This window comes from Nothobranchius furzeri, chromosome 19 (assembly GCF_043380555.1).
Source record: "Nothobranchius furzeri strain GRZ-AD chromosome 19, NfurGRZ-RIMD1, whole genome shotgun sequence".
Taxonomy (NCBI): Eukaryota; Metazoa; Chordata; class Actinopteri; order Cyprinodontiformes; family Nothobranchiidae; genus Nothobranchius; species Nothobranchius furzeri.
In genome coordinates, this window is record NC_091759.1 from 15,737,549 (window position 1) to 15,760,826 (window position 23,278).

The 23,278-nt window shown below is 40.4% G+C and overlaps 1 protein-coding gene across 4 annotated transcripts in view; it reads left to right on the forward strand.

Annotated features, from left to right (window-relative positions):
- Positions 1-23,278, forward strand: part of ptprua (protein tyrosine phosphatase receptor type Ua) — a 323,447-nt gene that overhangs the window by 237,245 nt on the left and 62,924 nt on the right. For all 4 annotated transcript variants that reach the window (XM_015973274.3, XM_015973276.3, XM_015973277.3 and 1 more), the window contains exon 14: positions 16,369-16,507. In XM_015973274.3, coding sequence (XP_015828760.1) covers positions 16,369-16,507 — 139 coding nt within the window. The remainder of the gene's footprint in view (positions 1-16,368; positions 16,508-23,278) is intronic.

Genomic DNA, 23,278 nt, shown 5'->3' on the forward strand with positions numbered 1-23,278 from the left:
TTTATGTTTTTCAGACTTAATATGTTTTACAGCAAAGAAGCTTTTTGCTGCAGGCTGATTACACTACAAACACAATGTTTATAGGAGAACAGCATCCAAGTACATACACTGTACATGCCATTAGAACAGAAAGGAAGTGAGCTAGCTTATCTTTAAAGCAACCATTTAATCTTTGTTATGTTTTAAATACGCTGATTTTCACAATGATCTTCAACTCCTACTTTTGCATTAGCTGCTAAAAGAACATAGACGGTAAACATTTGGGTCAGAAAACGTCACACAGATCTACATCACACTGTACATTAGCATGGTCGGGCTTCTGTTAGCCAATCGGAGGCGAAGTGCTCGCATGTCACGAATATCAATGACTAAGATGGCCCCGCCCCCACTAGAGACAACAGCAGATCAATTGAAACAAGTGAATGTCCATTATATTGAAGGTTATTCTCATGACAAATCAAAAGAAGAGAGGCCTGTGTTCGTGTCACAGTTGAAAACACGTCTATGTGACAGAATTAAATAATAAAAATTGGTAGCTGAAGCCTAATTACCTTTAATTAGTGCCAGGAATCATTCGCTATGTGCATCTAAAATTGGAATGAAGTGCATCCTTCAGTTTCACAAGAAAAGTGCCTTAAGTAGAGTGATAATGTGGCTCAGGGTGCAGTTAAAACCCCTGCAGCACATTCAAAGTCCAATTATACTCCAGGGTGTGCTTTTATTAGCTTTTATTTGACAAAATCAAGAAAAAGTTCCAGGAACAGATTTAAAAAGATGTGATTATTTTGTCTAAATTTAAAAAAAATAAGAATCACACATAAAAGGAACGTAATGACGCTGCTCTGTACTCAGAATCAGCAACAATAGCACAAATGGCCCCAGCTGGCTGCAGGACTTGTTCTGGCCCATTTCTGTTGAGCAGGATTAGATTTTTAGTTTCTTTCAGGCAACAAAAAAAAAGAAAGATCTGTTTTCTTGGGTATAATGCTGAACTCATCAGAACCCCTGCAAATGACATGTGGCTGGGTTATTAAGTGGAGGAGAACAGTGGAGAGTGTGACATGACTAATGGAAGAAGCTCAGTGAAATCTACTCTACACTGAATTCATCTACATAAGACACTTACGGCTTTTCACCGCTCGCACGTGCGTCCCCTTCCCTCTGCAGCCAGATATATTCGATCTGTCTGGCCTGATAAATCACCAACCAGCACAAGGACGTTATGAGTAATTTAAAAAGATTTCAGCAGCTCCAGGTATGTTCTAAGGATGACCACTGTTTTTGCATTGAAATATTCTACAATAACCGATCTGTAAATATGCCCCAAAGGCAGAATGACTCACACAACCTGATTTGTGTGATTGCACCGCATCTGTCAGGCTAGACTGGCTGCCAGGAACTAAAGTCCCTACCAATTCACAGCTAATCAAACAAAACTCTGCCTTCTGCTGCATCAAATAGACTCATAAATGTATAGCAAAAGCAGGTCTGAGGCACTCAGGAGATCGAAGGTTAAAAAGCCTTTATTGCATGGCTAAAACAGTTAAAAACTTAAGCGGTCACACTTCAGCCCACAGGGCCTTCATTAGGGCTCAAAACGTTTGTAGGTCCTCTCACTTCCTTGTAAAGAAGACCAATCAGTGACACCTGCTGAAGTTGGGCAGGCAGACAGCATCAAATCAAATCAAATCACTTGTATTGTCACGTCACATGTGCAGGTACACTGGTACAGTACATGCGAGTGAAATTCTTGTGTGCGAGCTTCACAGCAACAGGGTTATGCAAAAATACAGTAATGTAAAAACAAGCAAAATATAAAAATGGCCAATCTAAGTAATAATATGTATAGTATGTAAGGTATATACATTACTAAATGTTTATGCAAGTATATTATTATTTTTTTAAATATATTGTTGTACGTGTGAGTGTGTGTATACGTGTTTTACAAATGAATAAAGTGATGACTTAAGTGAGTCATGATTGGATGACCAGTATCGCACAAAAAACAAACACTCTGTTACATTCAGAAAAATCCTACTATAAGAAGAAATACAACTGTTACATTGCCTCTGAGAATTGAGAAAAAGGAAAAGTACCGTAAATACAAACTTAAAGACAAACGGTACAAATATAGTAAGAAAACATAGAATTATATAAAAAAGGAGCAAAATCCAATTCTCCATTAAGACCTGTAAAATGTGTAGCTTTTAATGTATAAATCCAAAAAGATTCAAGAATTGTTTAAGTCTATCACCTCCTCTAAGTGAATGTTTTATATGTTAATTCCCTGTTTATGTTAAGAGTTACAGCTTTCATGATTTGCATCTTTTACATGCAGTGCCATAGGGTAAAGAGGATTACCAGACCTGATTGCTTGTTTGTGTTCTGCAAGTCTTACGTTTAGTTCTCCCAACATAGAAGCAGCCGCATGGGCGTTCTCGTCTGTAGACCACAAACAAAGTATTGCAATTGATGAATGAATTAATGGAAAAGGTACGTCCTGAGAAAATATCAGCAAAACAATTAGTATTAGTCATGTTGTCGCAATGAACACAGTTTCCACATTTATGTTAGCTTTTCAAGATGAGAGCCAAGTTTTTTGTTGCTAGGACGGTGACTTTGAACAAGCTGACCATTTAACATTGGAGCTCGTCTGAAGCTGATAGTCGGAGTATCTGGGAGAGCGTTCCTAAGAGTACTGTTGCTTTTTAGTAAATCTCAGCTTTTTTGTAATTATTTGTTTAATCGTGTTGGCTTGATCACTGAATTGTGTCACAAAATAAACGCCATCTGATCTTTGCTGGTTCTTCTCTTTAGGAACCAATAGTTATTCTCTTGGAAGGCTTTTAGTCTTATTATACGCTTTGAGTATAGTGCTTTGCTGTTAGCCTCTTGTTTTAAATCCCTGGCACATATCTGTAGCATTTTATTTTTTCAAATTCTTCTTTGTCACAAATACGTCTAAGTCTTTGAAACTGACTCTTAAATGATGTTTTATCCTTTCTAAATGTTTATTTAATTCTTCATTTTATTGGTTTTCTCATCTACAAGGAAAAGCTTAATGTGTATTCTGCTGTGACGTGTAAAAATGTTCCTTTTAAAAGGTGCAATATGTAAAAAGTCAAAAATCAAATAATCACAAAACTAACGTCTCAATCATGTTGGAAGGAAAGCTATACTGAAACCAATTTCCCTCCCAGCTGACTGGGTCGAGGCCGGTTTTCTACTTTTAAAAAGGCAGAATAGCCGCCATTCTCCCTGGTTTCAGAATGAGCCAGCAGAGGTGCCACGTCTTCAAAGCAAACACTGCTGTGCCGCCATTTGTAGTTTGATACCAGCCAGCAAAAAACAGCATTAGTTAACATTGAAAAAATTTTAGCTAGTGCAAGGAATGGCCCAGAATGATCATAAAGTCGATTAAGGAAGGCTAAAAGCTAACATTGATCTAACGATGCTAATGTTGAATTAGAACAAATAGTCAGCTGTAAAATATTTGAAACTACATTTTTATAAACTACCAACAACTCTATATTACAATAAAATGTATTCATCTAGTCATCAGCTTACTGGCTAGAACCTTCTGGTGCTGATCGGTAACTGGCAACAGTTTCTTAGAGCAGACTCATTTGTTTTCATACATGGAGTGCAGTACTCAAAAATGACCACCAGGTTTAATTCTTACTTAATGCACCTTTACATTAGTAATAATAAGTCACCTTCTTGGTAAAAGATAACGTGGGATTCAGATGCTTCACAAAAAGGGATGTTTTGTGTTTTAAACCAACTGTAACTGAGAAACATGGGTTGGAAGTAAAGGGCAAGCTGAATAAAAGCAACAATTTTCATTTCTCCCATCTGAACATGTTTATCCTGCCTTTGTATAGTGCTGTTATCAGTGCACAGAAGAGCGCTAAACCGTTTCTGATGTTGTCTTGGAGCACTTTGTTCTGGTGCAGCCACAAGCTGTGAAGTGCATCTCAGAATCTGCATGCTAATGCGTCAGCCTGCTGCTTTTTCTCACCTGATGAGATTTTGTCACTGGTTCCACTTAAATCTTCTCAAATGTTTTGCTCCTTTCCACACCGGTTTGAATCAATTTGCTGGATGCATTATAACAGCAGATGCCTATCCCAGCATTATACTACAATACGAGGTTCAATTATAATTTGTAGGTAAGCATTTCTCTCTTTGAATAATCATACCCAAATCTGATTATATATATATATATAATTTTATTGGAGTGGTTGTAATCCCTCACTCTTTAACTCTCAGTTCAGCATCCACTCTCTAAAAAATGAAACCAGCTGCTTCTAGTCAACAGGATGAAAACTAGATGCATTCAGCATTAATACTAACATGTGCTGTTCCGACACTTTAATTTATCTCCATGAAATTCAAATGTTAATGGGGACATATATGCAAAACTCAGCTTTTGCAACCATTTAAGCTGCCCTGTGGATCTCTACTTTTTAATAAACATTCCAAATTTGAAAAAAAAAACAACATAAACAAACATCTGTTTTCTGTCAGTGTTTAAAGAATTGTGTGACTAAAATAAGCTGTTTCAAAAAGTCCCTCATTGTGACATCACAATAGAAATTAAAATAGCACCACCTTTCAGTGGCCTAGTGGTAGAGTGTCCGCCCTGAGACTGGGAGATCAGGGGTTCGACTCCTGGTCGGGTCATACCAAAGACTTTGAAAAAATGGCTCCCTGCTTGACACTCAGCATTAAGGGGTTGGATGGGGGGGTTAAACCACCGAATGGTTCCCGAGCGCGGCTTGTCTGCAGCTCACCGCTCCCCCAGGAGATGGGTCAAATGCGGAGAACAAATTTCGCACACACACCTGTGTGTGTGACAACTAGTGGGACTTTAACTTTAACTATGCAAGAGTCCCTCCCAGATATCAGAGCTTCTTAGGCTATAGCAGCCTGAGCGGGGGATGGGTGGGCGTGGCCAGATCTAGCTTGTTTTCTTAAAGTGACAGAGCCCTGAAACGGCTCACACTGGTAATGTAGAGGTTATCGTGGCAGTTATGTTCTAAAAATAACCCGAAATAGTTGAAATGCACAAAGTGGTCAGCTGCATTTTTTACAATTAATACGGATGTTTGTAGCATACGTGGCTACTATTGGGCTCACACACACACAAACACACCAGAATGTCAGTTTCTCAAGTTTTATTTCCAGCATGAATGAACAGTTTTGTTTGTACACACTCACGCCAGCCTTTCAGGCTTTTGTTGTCATGTTGTAGAGACTCACGTCTCCACCTCTGCATCATACAGATGCAGGAGCGCTGATTACTAATGTGCTCCAGCCATGGAACAGCTCACTCCTCTCCTCTGCAGACATACCTGTCCCAGCGCACTGCCACAATGGCTTAAGGCCGTAAAACCCCTCACTACACACTTTATACACTTTCCTCAGACACGCAATAACATTTTTACACTTTTCACTCTTGTTTAAACACTCATAGTTCAACACTTTGAGCACAGAACACAAGGTGCTGTAAAAAATATTGAAAAGCATGCAACACTGCACAAAGACGAGGCTGTGAAAGGTGAACCGAGCGAGGGTCCACTGTAGTGAAAATGTCAAGACGTGCTGACACCGCTCTATGTATGAGGGGGAAACTTAATGAACTTGTTCATATTGAAAATAGAACTTAGAAAAAAGTCATGTGTCCCCTTTAAGAATTTTCCAAGTGAAGTTGTGTTAATCTGAGTCTTTTAATGTGAAGGGACTGGAGAAAGGTGTGTTTTGTTTCCTTTCCACCACCACTAGCCTGATGCTAACTGGAACATCAGTAGTATTTATCATTTCTAGGAATCTAACCTGGTAATTCAAATAAAAACAAAACAAGGTCCCCCTAAAGCAGTGTTTCTCAATTATCTTCTGTGATGCCCCCCATATGATACACATAACCTTAAACCATGGATAATGTATTTTCCAGGTGTTAACTTTAGTTTATTTGGATAGCTCTAACTTTTTAATGTTTAATTTTAATAGTCTTGGTTATTTTTGTGTAAAAGGCATCGTGATCTTTTCCAGAGAAGGGGTGACTCCCAGCCCCTCCTCACTGACTAACAGACTCAGGCTCTGTAAACAGCATGACGGCACTCAAACATGGAATATTATGGCTTCACTTTTCAACAGGGGAAGGAAGTCGAGAAGTGTGGACCGCTGTGTATACGGTCGGCAAAGTGACGATACAACAGCACATTGGACAAAAAGCTTTTTAGTATTAGTTTTTCAGTTTTACAGATGACATGCACACTCATGGTCCCAGGTCACAATGTGAGGAGCAACTGAAAGTAAAAATCACCTTTTTAGTGTAAGTGTTTGCATCTGCTCGCTGCAGCTCATGCAAAGTTAGCTCCGTGCTTCCCTCGTCACATGGACCTTCTGTCCTCATGCTGTACAGACGAACAGACTTTTCTTTCCTCAACACTGTTATAGAATTTAAAATACAGTTCCACTACAGTTTTGAATGCTGGACGCTATATTTACTTTATTTACACAAGCTTTTCCGAACTGATTGATATTGCTGTTGTTTTACCATGTGTTAACTTAGCATTGTATGGTTTTATGTATTTTATTTGTTTTTTATGATTTTTTTAATTATTCCTTACATTGTTTCTGATTTCCTACTGTAGCACTTTGAGATTTCATTGAAATGTGAAGTGTGTTAAAAATAAAATCCATTATTATCATTATTATTAAATATCCACAGTGCAGCTTTACTGTCATCTCCTTGCAACTGGGATGCGTCTGTTAGACGATCAAATGATTCAGTTCATATTTGTTAAAACAGGAAAACTAAGATCAGGAAGTTCCCTAGTGTCATTTTAAATAAAAGTTTACTTTTAACTTGCAAATATCAGAGATATATGACCCATGATTTCTGTAGCGAGAGCAAGAGGGAGGGACAGATATTAGGCAGTAAATCGAGGGTTGTAAATCACTGAAGTCCTAATAAATCCACAGGTTTTTCATAATACGTCACCCAATGTCAACACATTATATTTGGGTGCTGTGGTAAGATGTACCGTTTACATTAGATTCTCAGAAAACCCACAACATTTCCACCAGTTACTGTAGAAATAACTGTTGGAAGAAAGTCTGATTTACATTCTGTAATGTTTATACGATTATAATTGTATCCTAAACAAATCATGCTGCTACGCGAGTTTGATTGCAGTACTTTAGACTTTCACTGAAAAAAGGACATTTTTACATGGTAAATGGCCTGTATTTCTATAGAGCCTTCATAGGATTCAACAACCCCCCAAGGTGCTTCACAACCATCGACATAAATATACTGGACATCTCCTTTCCATAGGCTCCAACAACACGTTTTTGTACTAAAATGGGAGGTGGCCACCACCGCCATTTTGACCGTGTCACAGGTTCCGTCAAGCCCAGACAATTCCATAAAAGGGAAGAGAGGTGGAGCTGAGGGTGGGGCTGTAAAGCTTGGTTTATGCTTGACGCATTCACGTTCCGCTTGGTGATGCGGCTCGCGGATGGAACGCGCTTCACAACTCGAAGCGTTTATAGGTTCATGCGGCTCGTCTCTGCGGTGAGCCAATATTCTCCCAACCTGTAGGGGGCAGCATGGAGCTCTACGGCAAGCATCCAACACTACACCATAGTAGAAGTAGAAATTACTGTTGTCTACAAGATGGCATTCCAGCATTTTTAACAGCGTTCTCGTCTTTTCCGACAGTGCGAGCTATTTCTCTCCAAGAATTATAAACAACATGTTGATCACGGTGATCTCTGAGAGCTGAATCATACAAATGTCTGTATTTACGAACCTCTGCCATACTAGTTCTCGCCAGTCCACCATGTTTGTCCGCGTCCGACCGTCCGCGTGGTTAGAAAATTTCCTAGGTGTGCGGTGCGGAAATTTTGGGCTGTGCGGAGGCGCGGTGGAGGGGCGGGGTTGTTAAAATGACGCAACTTTTACGTGCGGAGCCGTGCGGACGCGTCAAGCATAAACCAACCTTAAGGCTGGGATCAACTGACGACACCCGGTCGAACTAGCTACAAGCTAACCTGAAGCTAACCTAAAGCTAATGCGGAGGTGGGAGCTAAGCTAATGGAGGTAGCAACCTAGCTACAACCGGAGTTAACTGTGCACAACACCAGAGCTTCTGAGTCAGAGATACGCCGGACTGACCGCTGGGTAAAACCGGGTGGAACACAGAGGTCTCCGAGAGCTCCACAAGCCGGCAGCCGCACAGCAGACAAGCGCCGCTGCGATCTGAAATGCACAGAGCTGCCGCTGGGGAGAACCGGATGGAAAGGTTTCCATCCCAGAGCTCCACAAGCCGGCAACCTGCACAGCAGACAGAAGCTGCGATCAGACAGAGATGCGCCGAGCTGCGGGGAGGGGAGAACCGGGTGGAAAACAGAGGTCTCCCGAGAGCTCCACAAGCCGATAGTGGGAACCCAGCTCCACCAACATGTTATATTTCAACCCATTTTCTAAAGTGCAGCATTATGTTAAATGCACTGGGTTTTACCCTATTACATTTAAATGTCATGGTTAAACAGTACATGTTAAAATCTAAGCTCAGCTCGGCAGTGACCTAAAATACATAAATATAATTTTACTTACCGAAAAAAATGAAGTGGAGACTCCTTGGACGCTCTATTAGTGCAATTAATGCCACAGCAAGTCATTTTGTCCAACAATTGCACAAATAATATCCAAACAAGAATACACAAACACAGAGACTCAAAATCCTGGAGCAGTTTCCAGGCCAGACCGAGGCTCTACTGAGGCCTTTCCCCGGAGCTAGCTCTGTGGTCACGTGGGTCTGATGCTCATTAATTATACAGAATTTTAGGCTTTTAATACACTTAAACAGAAGAGTGAGAAAAACATTCACCCCCCTCAGAGTTGTCATGAGTGTAAACTAGATCATTTAAACCAAAAACATGTTTTGGTACCAGGCTGTAAACATGTTTATTTCTGCTGTGAAATTGGTATTTTTAACATGGGAGTCAATGAGGATTTGCTCGCTTCCGACACCAGCCCCTAGTGGATGAGGGTGGAACTGCAATTTTTGGTACTTCCGGGTTGAGACTAATTTCTGAGCTACATTGTGGGGGCTTGTTCACAACACAGTCAGTCGTTCACCCATGCACACACACACACACACATACAAACACAATCACATGCTGCTTTGAAAAATTGTTGATTGCCGTTAAAATTAAGGTGACAGGAAATTATATTAACTCAGACTCAGTGAAGGTACGTCTGATTGTCATCGTAGCCAAAGAAAGTTGATTTTGCTTTGCAGGCCGGTCTAGCCACAGCGCTCCACTGGTTCTGTGGATGGTATGATGCAACAGAGCAGAACTACTAATACGGCAGTGGCTCGTTTGAAAAGACTTCGGCATCAACTTCGCACTATTTAGACATGATAGAGGTACTTAAAAAAGAAATCTGTAATCTTTGTATCTTCTTCTACAAGGGCAGCAGTAGCTCAGGAGGTAACCTTGTAAACAGTCAACGTCACATGGACATGCCGATCATGTCTATATTGAGTCCGTTGGTTCAGTTCAAGTCTGTAGGACGTCCAAAATTGTGTGATTGTGTGTGTGAATGGATGAATGATACACTGTAGTGTAAAGCACTTTGAAGTCCTCTGTTTCTGAAAGGTGGTTTACAAATGCAGGTCATGCATCATTCATTTCAGTGTTTGGCAGACAACCCTGCTGAATGATGTTGGTAGTGATGAATACTTCACATTTTTCATTGGTCTGATTGGTGCAAGTGGTCTCCATTTGCAAGCAGAGACCGTTTAAAAGGTCAACCGTAGATTCCACCCCACGACTGAGATCTGTCTATGGGCCGTGGCCAGACTATACATTCACAGGCTAATAAGTCAAAACAACAATGTTAGACCAGAACAAGTGTGAAAAGCCTCTGTAGTTTCTCTACGACACAAGGCAGATCTGTACAAAGAAACAGAAATAATACTGGCATATCTTTGTGTTCCTGAGGTTGCCTTCACGTGGAAATCACATGCTAGGGCATAATGATGTACGTGTGTGGCACATCTTCACAGAGAAGAGGCAGGAACGTCTTCAACCCCAAAAGAGAGACCCTTCAGTTTTTTGCAAAAGAACACTGGACTTATCAAAGGGATCACAGGTTAAATAAACTTTGTGTGAACCTTTTAAAATCAAAAACAATATTTATTGGGACTCCCCACACATGATGCTCAAGCAGCTTCCAGCCACTCATTGCTGTAGGATGAAAAACATAAGCGTGTCTCCATCATGAGCCCCTTTTCACTCAATCAATATTCAGTAGATTTCCAAAACCTAACATTTTGCTGACATTTTAAAAGCGATTAAAAAATGATTCACTTCTAGAATATGAAGTAGTGCACTTTCTACACACAATCATAAAATGCAACACATAACAGTATTTATGTCTGAGAAGTTAACATCAATCATGAGTCCAGCGTCTGACACGACCCATAAATGATAGTGATTCACTGAGTGTTCTTTGTGTGCTAAGTACTGTTATTTCAGACAAAGCAGAACAATTTTCAACCCCTTTTTAAGATGAAAACAGCAGTAAAAAATAAATAAATAAATAAATAAAATTCATAAATAGACAGCTTACACAAAGTGACACAAAGAAAGCACAGTTTCAACTCACCTTGTTAAATGTTTGGATGTTGACAGTTTAAAATCAGGAATAGATGAATGACATCAAAAGTTTGGTTTGTAAAACCAGTCACATTTGATCTGTAACATGGCCCAGGATTAATGTTCCACTCAGCTGTTACCTCCACCATACTGTTAAAGAAAAAGCTGTCGATACAAGGTTGGAACATCAACTTCGTCTGCAGCAGGAAATGCAAATTGTATTTATGTCACATTTTCACTTTCTGACAGAAACTCTTAAGGTAAACTTTTCTAAACAGTGTTTGGACTTAAAGCTACAATTGTAAATCTGCAAAGCATGCTAACTTAAAACATGTTTTCCATGTTTCTAGACAAGGTCCTAATAGCTTGGCAAGTCATACTATATTTGTGAATATATAGCCTGGCCATGAACCATAGACAGAACTTAGTCGTCGGGCGGAGTCTTTTAAACCGTCTCCTAATGCTATTGGACTAGAAACAACATGACATGCTCACCGCTATAGAGGTCAGTCAACGAGGCCGTCACATACATTGTTTTTCTAAATAAAGGATTTTAGTACCTCTATTTGCTCTCGACTCAAAGAAAAGCCCAGGTCTAGTTGATGCCAAAGCTGTTTCAAACAAGCAGCTGCCATCTTTGTTGCTTCGCTCAGTCGCAGTAACATCCTGCCCACCAAACCAATACTGTCTACTTTTGCTATGATCGGTCTAGATGTGTTGGCTAATGTTCTAACATAGTAGCTATAAATATATTGTGGAGATCATAAAACTCCATGAATATGTTGCATTTGTCTAAAAACCTCTTCCAATAACCAGTTGTCAGACCATCGTACTTCTGCACTTACCTAGGTCCTCAACTCATTACTTGTTGGCGTATTATGCAACAGAACAGCACTGGTGTGAGAGGTTCTCTGCTCATTTACATCAGAGAAGGAGAAACAGATGGCTGCTACCACTTCAACTTTCAGACTACCAGAGTCCCAAAAAGGTATCAGGAAGATGTGGCCTTGGGACGACAGTCGATGGGAGGGGTGAAAGTTCTGTGATTGTATTTGTATTTTAAATCTAGTTTATTTTGCAGATTAACCAGTTTACGGCCAGTAATACGGTGGAGGAAAGCAGTGGCCCCTCTAAATAGGCTTAGGATTATAAATTTGTTGCCAGAGATCTCATTCTTTCCATTTAGTACCTAGATCTGTCGGCCACAGGTGAATATAGGTGCTGGAATGTAGACAGACCAGTAAATTGAGAGCTCCGTTTCTTTTACACCGCAAGAAACCAGAGCAAAGACTTAGTGACGGAAAAGCCCTAATCCGCTTGGTCACTCCAGACTCTCCCCCACGACAATCGTTGTGAACAAGGAAGACAAACTCCTTTCGCTGAGGCAGAGCCCACAACCCAAGGGAACGTCAACTGAAAAAAGAAAAGAAAACATTGCCGTATGCTTTGTTATAAAGAATACATGTTACCATTTTTTATATTTTGCACCAGAGCTCACCTTTGTGGGTTTTTTAATTGTGTTGGATTTTCTAAAAGTGCATTTTAAGGACAGACTTGGACCCAGACTTGGACCTCATATGTTCTGGACTTGCCCAAAACTAAAGAGGTATTGTGGTCTATTTGTGATGCACCTTGTAAGATTTGTAGTATATGTGTAGTAATGTCCCTGTGCACCCAGTGGCTGAGGTGGGTGCTTCTGTGGACACATGCCAGCTGGTCATAATTGCCTTTTATTCCTTACTGGCTAACAGACTCATACTGCCCAGATAGAAGCCACCAGCTTACGGTCACTGAGTTGGTGATATCATGCCCCGTGCACATTTGGAAAAAGATAGATGCCGTTCAAAGGGTTCAGTGGAAAAGTGTAATGTTGTTTGGTCACTGTTTATGTGTTATTTGGAAAACTGACCTGTGGAAGAGTGTTTGTGTTTCTTTTCTTTTCTACTTTAATAGATTTGGCATCCACTTGGAACATCATTCTTGTTTGCTTTTTATTTAGATCATCGTAGCAGGGAGGGTGAGGTTGGGTGGTTTGGTTTTGTATGTTCTTTAAAGTGACAGTGTGTATTTTCCTGGCTATGGGGGCGGTAGATACCTAAATTGTTGCAAGGAAGCTGTATTTTTGTGTCGGAGTAAAGCATGATTTATACTTATGGAGAGAGGCACACAAAGCGTTGGAAAGGTTTTCACATTCGAACTTCTGTTTAGACAGCAGAGTGTTGCAAAGCAATTCCCCGCCAGGACAACAGAGGGCGTAGTGCTGTTCTGTGGTATCTTGCCACCATAACACTCATGTATCCGGTCCTCGATAGTGTATTTATAGCAGGGACGAAATTTTGATTTCAGAAGTGGGGGGGACACACCAGGCTTGTGCGGATTTGGGGTGGGGGTGTTATGTAAAGACCCTTTGACACGTCACATGCCCATCTCAATAATTTTTCCATCCTCAATATATATATATATATATATATATATATATATATATATATATATATATATATATATATATATATATATCAAAATTAAAAAATGTACAACTCTATTATCATTAATATTTATTATCATTATTGAAGTGCAGTTTTGGCTGTTGACAATGGATAGGCCATTGTATTTATTGTTTTGGGTCTTTTTTTATTGTTTTTGGTGCAACATTTTCTAACAGGGAGTGAGATTCTTTTTTTTTATTTAATTTTTGTTTGTTATTTTTATTCATTTAGAAGTTCTGGTTCTGGACATTTCAATGTTAAATGAAGGTTTATTTGTTGCATTTTAAAGGGTGTACTTGCATTATTATGATATATTAACATTATATTAGTGGTTATTTTGGTCTAGATAATGTTGACAATGATATTGTTTATCATCAACAATTTTTTTGGACAAAATATCATCCAGCAAAATTTGTTACTTTCCCAGGCCTAGTCAAAAGTATAAAAAGTATTTATACATAAACGGTCCCTCCTGAGATCTGGCCGTTATTTCATTTGCTGTGTTAGAGGACATGCTGAACTAATGTTTTACACATGATCATCACCCTAACATTTGTCACAATGATCAATTTTATGTCTATCGTATCTTCATTATTTCAACCTCACCTGTGAGCCTCCAGCCTCTGCTCCATCTCCTCCAGGCTCTCGTCCTCCATCTCCTACAGCCTCTCCTGCTGTACCTTCACCGGTCTCTCCTCCTGCATCTCTGTCAGTCACCTGAAAAAAAGATGCATGAACTATAAACAGTGGGAGATTTTGGAATGGAACAAACAGAAATATTTACAGGATGGTTCTAGTATGATTCACAATTATTATTAATATAATGTGTAAATTATTCATTACCAATTTGAGTGTATAAAAACATATTAAATATGTTTTTTCCCTTAAAAGTGTTTAAACAGTTGTTGCATTTCAACACACAAAAAATAAATGGAAAAAATAAGATAAATCTAATGAAAAGAGTACATCTTTGACATTAAGCTTAAAAAAATCTGTTGACGATGATGATACTGTTCATTTTTCAGAGCTTTTTAATGTGAAAATATGCATTGCAATAGATAAGTTTACAATAAAGTTAAATGATAAAAGTTTTGAAGTTACACTTCTACTACTACTACTACTAGTAATAATAATTATGATGATAATAGTAATAATAAAAACATAATAATTATAATAATACGAATAAATTGTGTCTGAGGAGTCAGTTATGTGGAGGAGATGAGTTTGTAAAAGTTAGTTTTGAGTATGTGTGTGAAGGAGGAGGTGAGTCTGAGCTTAATGCAGGGGTGTCACATGTTCCAACTTACGTTTTGACTTTGAAAGAAGTCTCTTATATCCACTTTTTGTTTTCTTGACATGCTGCCTCCTGGCTGTGCCTAACTACCAAAGACTCACAAATGAACACTTATTCAAATGTTATGTAGTGGAAGCTGAGCTGAGCTCTGATATTACACAGCGTCTAGTTGACGATGTGACTCAGTACCGGTGTTCCCTAGCGGCTCCAAACTAGCAAAACAACGTGAGCACGTTCTGTTTACTACTTGGAGTGACAGCAGCAACAGCCAATAATACGTTAGCAAGTATCAGCAGAGCCAATAGATTAGCTTTTGGGTGGGTCTAATAGGAAACCGGTTTCCGTTTCGGTCCTAGTGCTCAACCAAATCCATTTAATGGAGCGTAACATTGTTTTTGGACGGAGAAAAGTGAAGGGGACCGAAACTGCCTTTTGAAAAAGTGGGGGGGACATGTCCCACCCGTCCCCCCCCCCAAAATTACGTCCCAGATTTATAGTGTATTGTTTATATATTTCAGAGACTTTATAACACGGCCAAATTTGCCCTTCATTCTCATCCACCTCTTGATGCGGCCGCCACCTCTAAACCCACATGCCCCGTTGTTTCCATCCACATTTGCTCCGTATGTTGTACTCCTTCACTCATGGGTGAATAAATGTAAATATTTTTGGACTTTTTCTGCGATGCGTTCTTCAATCTGTTCAGGTCCTTCCGTTAAATATCTGTATACTCTTTAATGGAGCTACAGCGGTGCTGTTGACGAATATACAGAAAACGGCGTTCTGACCAATCACAAGCTTGTGGTCTCCGTCACATTCCACAAATGTTTAAAATTTTGGGCGTGTCTCCGTTACCCTCTGTGAGCCCGTTGGAGAGCCCTTGCGCCGACGCATAATGGCATTGTGTGTCTCTGCACCGACGGAGACGGAGAAGTATAAATCTGGCTTAAGACCTAACCAACGGATGCCCATTAGGGTCAAAAAGCCCTAAAGAGTGCAAACTTCAGTGAAATGACAAGCGTGTCAGGCTCCCTTTCATCAGTGGCAACAAGTGAAAAGGTAAATGAGTAAAACGTTTATAAATAGTGAAAGTTTTGCAACCGTTTGTTTTGTCCTCAAGGGCTCCCGTAGAAAGAAGCATGGCATCTAATATGGCGTCGCCCTGAGACTTAGACCCACTCCCATGTATTTTAGACCTGATTTTATGGTTATATGTTAAGGAGCCACCAATATTTGTCAACAACTGGGCATCATTTCATTCAATTTCAACAACATTTTGATGGATGTTGCCAGACATCAATGATAAAAACTACACATTGTCCCTTTGAAAATATGTTTGAAGATTTAAAACAGCAAATCAGATTAATCTGTAATCTGGAGGGATGTCGTGCTTTTGATCAATGAGGAAGTGGACCATTCAGACTGCTGTCGGTGTTGAATCGAAAACCATCAGCGTTGTGTGACTGCAGGAATAACGCAGAAGAGTCCAGTAACAATTTTACAGCATTATGTGATGCCCGTGTGAACAGCCATGTATTTTTCATCATAACAAAGTAAACCCACACTCTGCACACGGCGGAGAAAGAGGAAGGATGGGTTTGGACAAGTTTGCTTGTCACAAAAATGAGTAAAATGAAACCGTCCTATTGCTTACCCTGCATCATGCTTGCAGGGATATTGAGATATTTAGATTAAAAAACCCTGAAGTTTGAAGTGTCTGAGCCCTACATGCCGTATTTTGTTTAATTGTATTTTTATTTTTTGCATAAAATCGGAATTCAGTAGAATGTAATGATCAGCTGATGTTGATTCCTTAAATATAACATTTGGACTTTTACAACTGAATAAACATTTGCAGTGATGAACGATTCACATGAATCTTCTACTGTCACCTGCCACCTGCTACAGCTGCCTGTAAAGACTCTAAGACAGCGCTGGAAGTATCCCAGCATGCCGAGGACATGGGTCTGATCCTGGGAGCCTGCGCTGGAGGTCTGGTGGTCCTCATCCTGCTGCTGGGTGCCATCGTCATCATTGTGAAGAAAGGGTGAGTGGCTGTTTGTGCCCGTTAGCTGCCAGAAGGGAGGCAGGTCAGACCTTTTAACACTTGTGGTCTCAGCTCTCCTTGTTCCGGTGCAGCTCCTACAGAGGAGGTGATCCATCTCTTTCCCACTTGGCAGCTAGGCTCCACCGAGGACAACATCTGCCAATGAGAGTAAATTACAACTAGAGTTAGGGGAATGCGGGAGCATTACTCCTAAACTCTTCCACCATTGACTTACCTGAGCTTTTGTGTTCATTTCATCTTTTAATTTCAAGGTCTGCGTGTCGGCCGAGCACATTGGCGTGCAGGCTGCTCTCTCTGGGAGTTGTTGGCTGCTTTCCACTTGCAAATTACCCCTGTAGTCGATTGCACCTGCAGTGTACTCCTCCTTCCCTCACCGGGCGATGGTGGAACACTCATCTGAGTGTGAAAAATTTCATCAAGGGGCATGTTATTCCATTGCCCACTCAATTACATGAGGCGAGCAGCAGTAAGGTGCCAGTAAATGCCCTAGTAATTATTTAGAAAGGTTGTTTTGGCTTTTTCTTTCCTTTTGGGAGGTGGGATGGGGAGACTCTGCCACCAGAGGAGTTTCTCTCATTGAAAGGAAAAAGATTGAATGGGTGGGATTTGGAAGGAGGCAGTGACTGATAGGATTCTCTAGGCCAATCTAAGAGGCACAATGGGAAGTTGTCTGGCGCAACAGGAGCAGATTAGTTTATTTGTAGCCACAGGGCTACTGTCACTGTTAGGGATGGGCACCAAATTTGGTACTTTTTAAGGCACCAACTGAATTCCACAATACCGACTGAGTACCCATTCACATCTTATGAAACAGTGCCTTGTTTCAGTACCAAGAGCGTAATGTCGTCAGTCACTCTGGGCGAGCTGTAAACAAAGCAGCATGGCAAAGAGGAAGCGCTCTAAAGTGTTTGGGTCCACTTCACTGAATGGGATGGGTAACTGGGTGATGATGAAACCATCAACAATGATCTAGGTGAGGCATCATCATCACCTTAATCTGCTCCGGCAGGTAAATAAAATGTTTAAGGTAACGTTAGCTTGATATGTTAGCTTCCGTTCAGCTAATGGTGCATTTGCTTTCTCCTCGTAGCTCCGAAATTCTGACTAGAAGAAAGAGAACGCGCTCTAAAGTTTGATTTCACTTCACTAAATGCGATGGGCTATTGGGTGATGATGAAACCAGTGACAACGATCTGAGTGGGAGGCATCTTAATCTGCTCCAGCAGCAAAAAAACCATTTAAGATCACGTTAGCTTGATAGTTTAGTTTTTGTTTACAGAGCTAATGGTGCGTCCGCTTGGTCCTCGGAAATTCCATCTTCCTAGTAGGAAAAATAAACAGTTTTAAAACTGAATGGCAAAAGGAAAACAGACACACAGTAAATTTAGTTCACAGCGGAGATGTTTGCTTCAGTGTAATTTTTAGTTTATGAAACTACGAAGACCCGCCCTCACACAGTTGGTCCAGAGGAGAAAGGAGAGCAAAAGGAGTACACGGAGCTGGGTTTAGTTTGTGAAACACCACAGTATTAAAATACAAACTGTTGTATGGTATCGAAGTTTGTTTTAGTTTCATTTGTAGTTTATAATACATGGTCTCCTCATCAGAGTTATTCCAGAGGGCATAGAAGAGAATTAGGAGTACATGGAGCTGGGTTTGTTTTTACGTCATTTAGGAACAATTGTTGTTAAAGGTTTTCATGTTGAAGAATTTTGTACAACACTAAGATGATAAAATACAAACTGTTTTATGTTATCATGATATTTATCAAATATGGTTATATATTAGGAAAATAATATACAGGGAGTGCAGAATTACTAGGCAAATGAGTATTTTGTCCACATCATCCTCTTCATGCATGTTGTCTTACTCCAAGCTGTATAGGCTCGAAGGCCTACTACCAATTAAGCATATTAGGTGATGTGCATCTCTGTAATGAGAAGGGGTGTGGTCAAGGGCGTCAGTTTGTTTTCAGGATTGCTGGGGACAATAACCATACACTTGAGTGGGGTTTAAAAATTGCTGGGGACAATAAAGTAGGCTAGCACAGGGGCCGGCGGCTCTGTAGCTGCATGCGGCTCTTCCATCCATCTGATGCGGCTCTCTGTGCTTGTAAAATAATGAATTGATATTTAAATAAAAAGCTTTATATTTTACTGCATTAATTTTACATCTGTATGCCAATTCTAAATGTAAAGATTATCTGCGTAAACCTGAACAGGTCCAACCCGGTACGCGTCACGCTTGTGCGTAATCATATGCGCTTCCTGAGCTGGAGGATGTGAGATTCTGGGATTCTCCTCAGACGGCTCCTGGATGCGTCGCCACATTGGAGACAGGAACAAGCGCTATTCAGCCAAAGTTTCATAATCAGGGAACATTTTCTAAGTGACAAATCTCTCTGAGAGACCGGGTTTGGAAAACACTCGCTTCAGTGGGAGGAACCTTCTCACATGCGCTCTGGTTCTGAGAGCCTGGATTTGTATTCTGAACAGTCTAAACATGTTTTTAAAAGAAACGTATGACAACAGTGGCACCTGCTCAGTAAAACCACCAACAGGGTGAAAAATATCTAAATATTGTAGGCAGAGACAGGCTACAACTTCTGGATCCACTTTATATAAATCGTTTTATTGATTATCATCTTACGAAAGATAACTTTGACGTACACGAGCGACCAGGCGCGTTGCAAGATTTTCAAAAGTGTGGGGGATGTTGTCTGTGCCTAAAATAATTTGATTTTATTCATCTTGTTAGTTTAATTTCCATAATAGCGGAGCAGGTGCGAATTTTAGACGCGTCACTCACATCTCCATTTTAAACATGTTTAAACTGTTCAGAATACAAATCCAGACTCTGTCTCGTTAGATGGGTGTAACTAAAGTTTGTACTGAATGAAACTTTACATTAAACCATGTTGAAAAGAAAAGGATCCGATTAAATCGTTTCCCCTCATTTACAGTCACGACGTACAGCGCAGTGCGCGTGGCTCTGGGGTTAATCAAGTTTGTTTCTCTTTGCAACAATCTTCACAAGAAGGCAAAACAGTTAAAAGGCAGCTTACAGATATTTCCATTTGACTGTATTTTGATGGATAAACTCAAGGATGCTGGCTGTTTTGAAAGAATTACCCCGACGCACACTGATGCGCATGGATGAGCTTGGAAAAATGTTCTTTTTATGAAATTATGAAACTTTGGCTGAACAGCGCTTTTTCCCGTCTATAATATGGAGACGCATGGCGCATCCAGTCTGAGGCAGGATAGCAGCTCAGAAAGCACCTGTAGAGACATTTGATCACGCACAAAGTTTATGTGGAGCAGAAGCGGTCGGGCCACGGCAGGTGAAACGTTCCTAGCCTACATGAAGTGAAACTGTTTAATTGTAACATTAATGTGTTACTGGACACGCTGGTCTGGTTGGTTAGACCAGTGTTTGAAGTGGAAAACACACACACACACACACACACACACACACACACACACACACACACACACACACACACACCAATTAAAATAATGCTGATAGCGTGGACTAGAAGACAGGTGATGGTTTTATTTAAATGATGATCAGGCTGCTGTAAAATGTAATCTCCATCCACATCCAGACACAATTATCCTCTATTCTTTCTCTGTTTGCTCTGCTCTTGTCTGGGCTGATCAGCTGATGGTGCGCGCGGCACGCCTAACTAGCGGCTGATGCACATTTTACGCATTTGGAGAGATGGGCTGGATGCTTTGCTTTTACTGGAAGATGGTCCACTTAACGCACGGGTGTAGACTACATATTAATGACAAATGAATGAAAATTAAATTGTGAGTTTTTCTTCATATTTTAGAAATTAAAATGACGGGGGAACACATTTATGACGTATTTTTAAACGACATTTTCTAGCGCGACCTGCCTGCTTCAAGTCACTGCTTATTAAGGTCCGTCCAAAATTACCGTGGTCCACCCAAAAATGAAAACCTGGCGCCGCGCCAGTTATAAACCTCTGCAAATTGGTGTTCTTCACTTTATCAAACTCAGACTTTGTACAGCTAATGTCAAGATGTAAAATTATGAATTCAGTCGAGCTCTTCCGTCCCTCCCTCTCCTGCTCTCCTGGAAACCCGACATCGGCTGTCAGAAGTGGAGGTGAAGAAGGAGATGAGGCAAACAGAGAGAGTGTGACGTAAAGAAACCAGACTAGTGTGGAGGTGAGCAAAACAGCTGGAAAAGTGTGGGTGTGGAATCCCCCACGGGTGCGACGCCCATGCGAGCGACCGGTACCGGCTGCTGTCACTTGGTTGTGAGCAGCTCTCTGCTGTCTGAGGGTAGGCCCCGCCCACAACGCCGCGGCTGCTGCGGTGTTTTCTTTACTGTGGGAAACGGGTAATAATGGCTCTTTGATGTGAACAGGTTGCCGACCCCAGGATAAGATCTGAGCTGGTAAAACAAAAATCCTCATCAGCAGGCTTTTTTGAAAGTGGGGGGACACAGCTGCCAATCACAAATTTTGCCGGGGACATGTCCCCGGCGTCCCCGGTTAAAATGACGCCTATGGGTGTGGTCTAATGACATCAACACCCTATATCAGGTGTGCATAATTATTAGGCAACTTCCTTTCCTTTGGCAAAATGGGTCAAAAGAAGGACTTGACAGGCTCAGAAAGGTCAAAAATAGTGGCTTTTGAGTGTCCTTGCAAAGAAAGGTGGCTATACTGGTCGCTGATTAGTTTTTGTATTGTTTTTGAATGTCAGAAATGTATATTTGGGAATGTGGAGATGGTATGTTGGTTTCACTGGTAAAAATAAATAATTGAAATGGGTATATATTTGTTTTTTGTTAAACTGCCTAATAATTATGCACAGTAATAGTCACCTGCACACACAGATATCCCCCTCAAATAGCTAAAACTAAAAACAAACTAAAAACTACTTCCAAAAACATTCAGCTTTGATATTAATGAGTTTTTTGGGTTCATTGAGAACATGGTTGTTGTTCAGTAATACAATTATTCCTCAAAAATACAACTTGCCTAATAATTCTGCACTCCCTGTATATTTAATTTAGTAAGTGATTTAAATAATTATTAAACACTTAAAAGGATCAAAATTTGGTACAGTTAAGTACCGGTTTCGATTCATAGGTAACGGGAATTGATATTGTATTGATCCAAGTGTCAAAGGTATCAATCCTAGTCAGTGTATACGTTAGGGTTCTATAATCAGTGAATGAATCTAAGATTCCTACTCAAATAAAGGCTACAAGCATCACATCAATTTTTTTTAAAGTTGTTTCTCAAAGCCCTTTTCTACATACACAGCAGAGGCCGACCGATATGTATTTTTTTAAGGCCGACACTGATTTTTAAAGAATTTTGTTGCCGTTGGCATACACACACACACACACACACACACATATATATATATATATATATATATATATATATATATATATATATACACACACACACACACACACACACACACACACACACACACGTTTTAGCAGCACATTGATTGTGAAAGACAACCGAACACTCACTGTCTGCAATAAAAATTAAATAAGTCAATAAATATCTTAAAATGTATTAAACTTCAAATGTAAAACAAACTCAAAACATTAAAAAAACTGTGTGTCGAGGTCCTTCGGGTCCTTTCTTCAGTCTAGTAGTGGCGGCAGTTGGCCACACGGGCGCCTGGTTTTTATTTATTTTTAATCGACTTTTAAGAACAATTTCGGCCGATGGCCAGTATAGAACAAATGCTTATGTCGGCCTCTTGTACACTGCTACAACTCAGCCTGTGACCATCTCCCATCACAAAACCTCAGGTGGGTGAAGTTAGATGTTTCTGATCATTCTGCACCTCTGCAGCTATTCTGTAGGGGTTCCTCAGGGTTCCATTCTAAGACACCTTCTGTTCTTTTAGTACCTACAGCTGCTGGGTTACATGTCCTTCCTATTTAATGTCAGATATACCTCCCCCAGAAGCTTACTGACTCATGCTCATTCCAGCCGCTCCTTGACATCAGGAATTGGAAGCTTCCAATTTTCCCTTCAAACAGAAAACTGAAGTTATGTTTACACCCAGTGGCAGCTGCAGGAAGCCTTGCCTAGACACTTCCTCCCTTATACATTTGAGAACACATTAATGCTACAGTGAAATCTACAAATTATCTGGTTGTCCAAAACTATGCCCATCTTTGTCTTATTGCCAGGGGCGGTCCTAGCCTGTATGGTGCCATGGGCATTCTCTGACCCTCTTATGGTGTTTACTGTTTTAAAAAGCTGGTTAATGCCATTTCACTTCTAGCCATCATCAGCAAGCAGCACAGCAGCTGCACCTTGCTGCTCCACAACCCACTAATAGGGGGCACTGCACTCCTGAGAGCAATAAATAAATAAACCTTACATTTATTTTTTCATTTAAAAAATGCATGCAAAAGGTTTGAAACCAACATTTCTAAAGACTTGTGAGAGTTCAGCGGGTTCTAAAAGGCCGGGGCGTTCTTTGAAAAGCCGCACACTTTCATGAGCGTTATTCTCTTGTAGAATTAGACTCGTCGACAGGTACACTAATGGGAGGTAATGAGCAGCCAGCAGGTGGTAAATGAGTGAAAATGAAGTTATAATTTCTCTGTCAAATTTACACTCGGTAATGTTGAGACTTCGCCGTCACTCCTCAGATTTCTGACGAGGAAAGTTGCAGTCAGTGCTAAAATAGATGCTAGAAAATCAGTCAGATGAGCTTCAATTAACAGAAA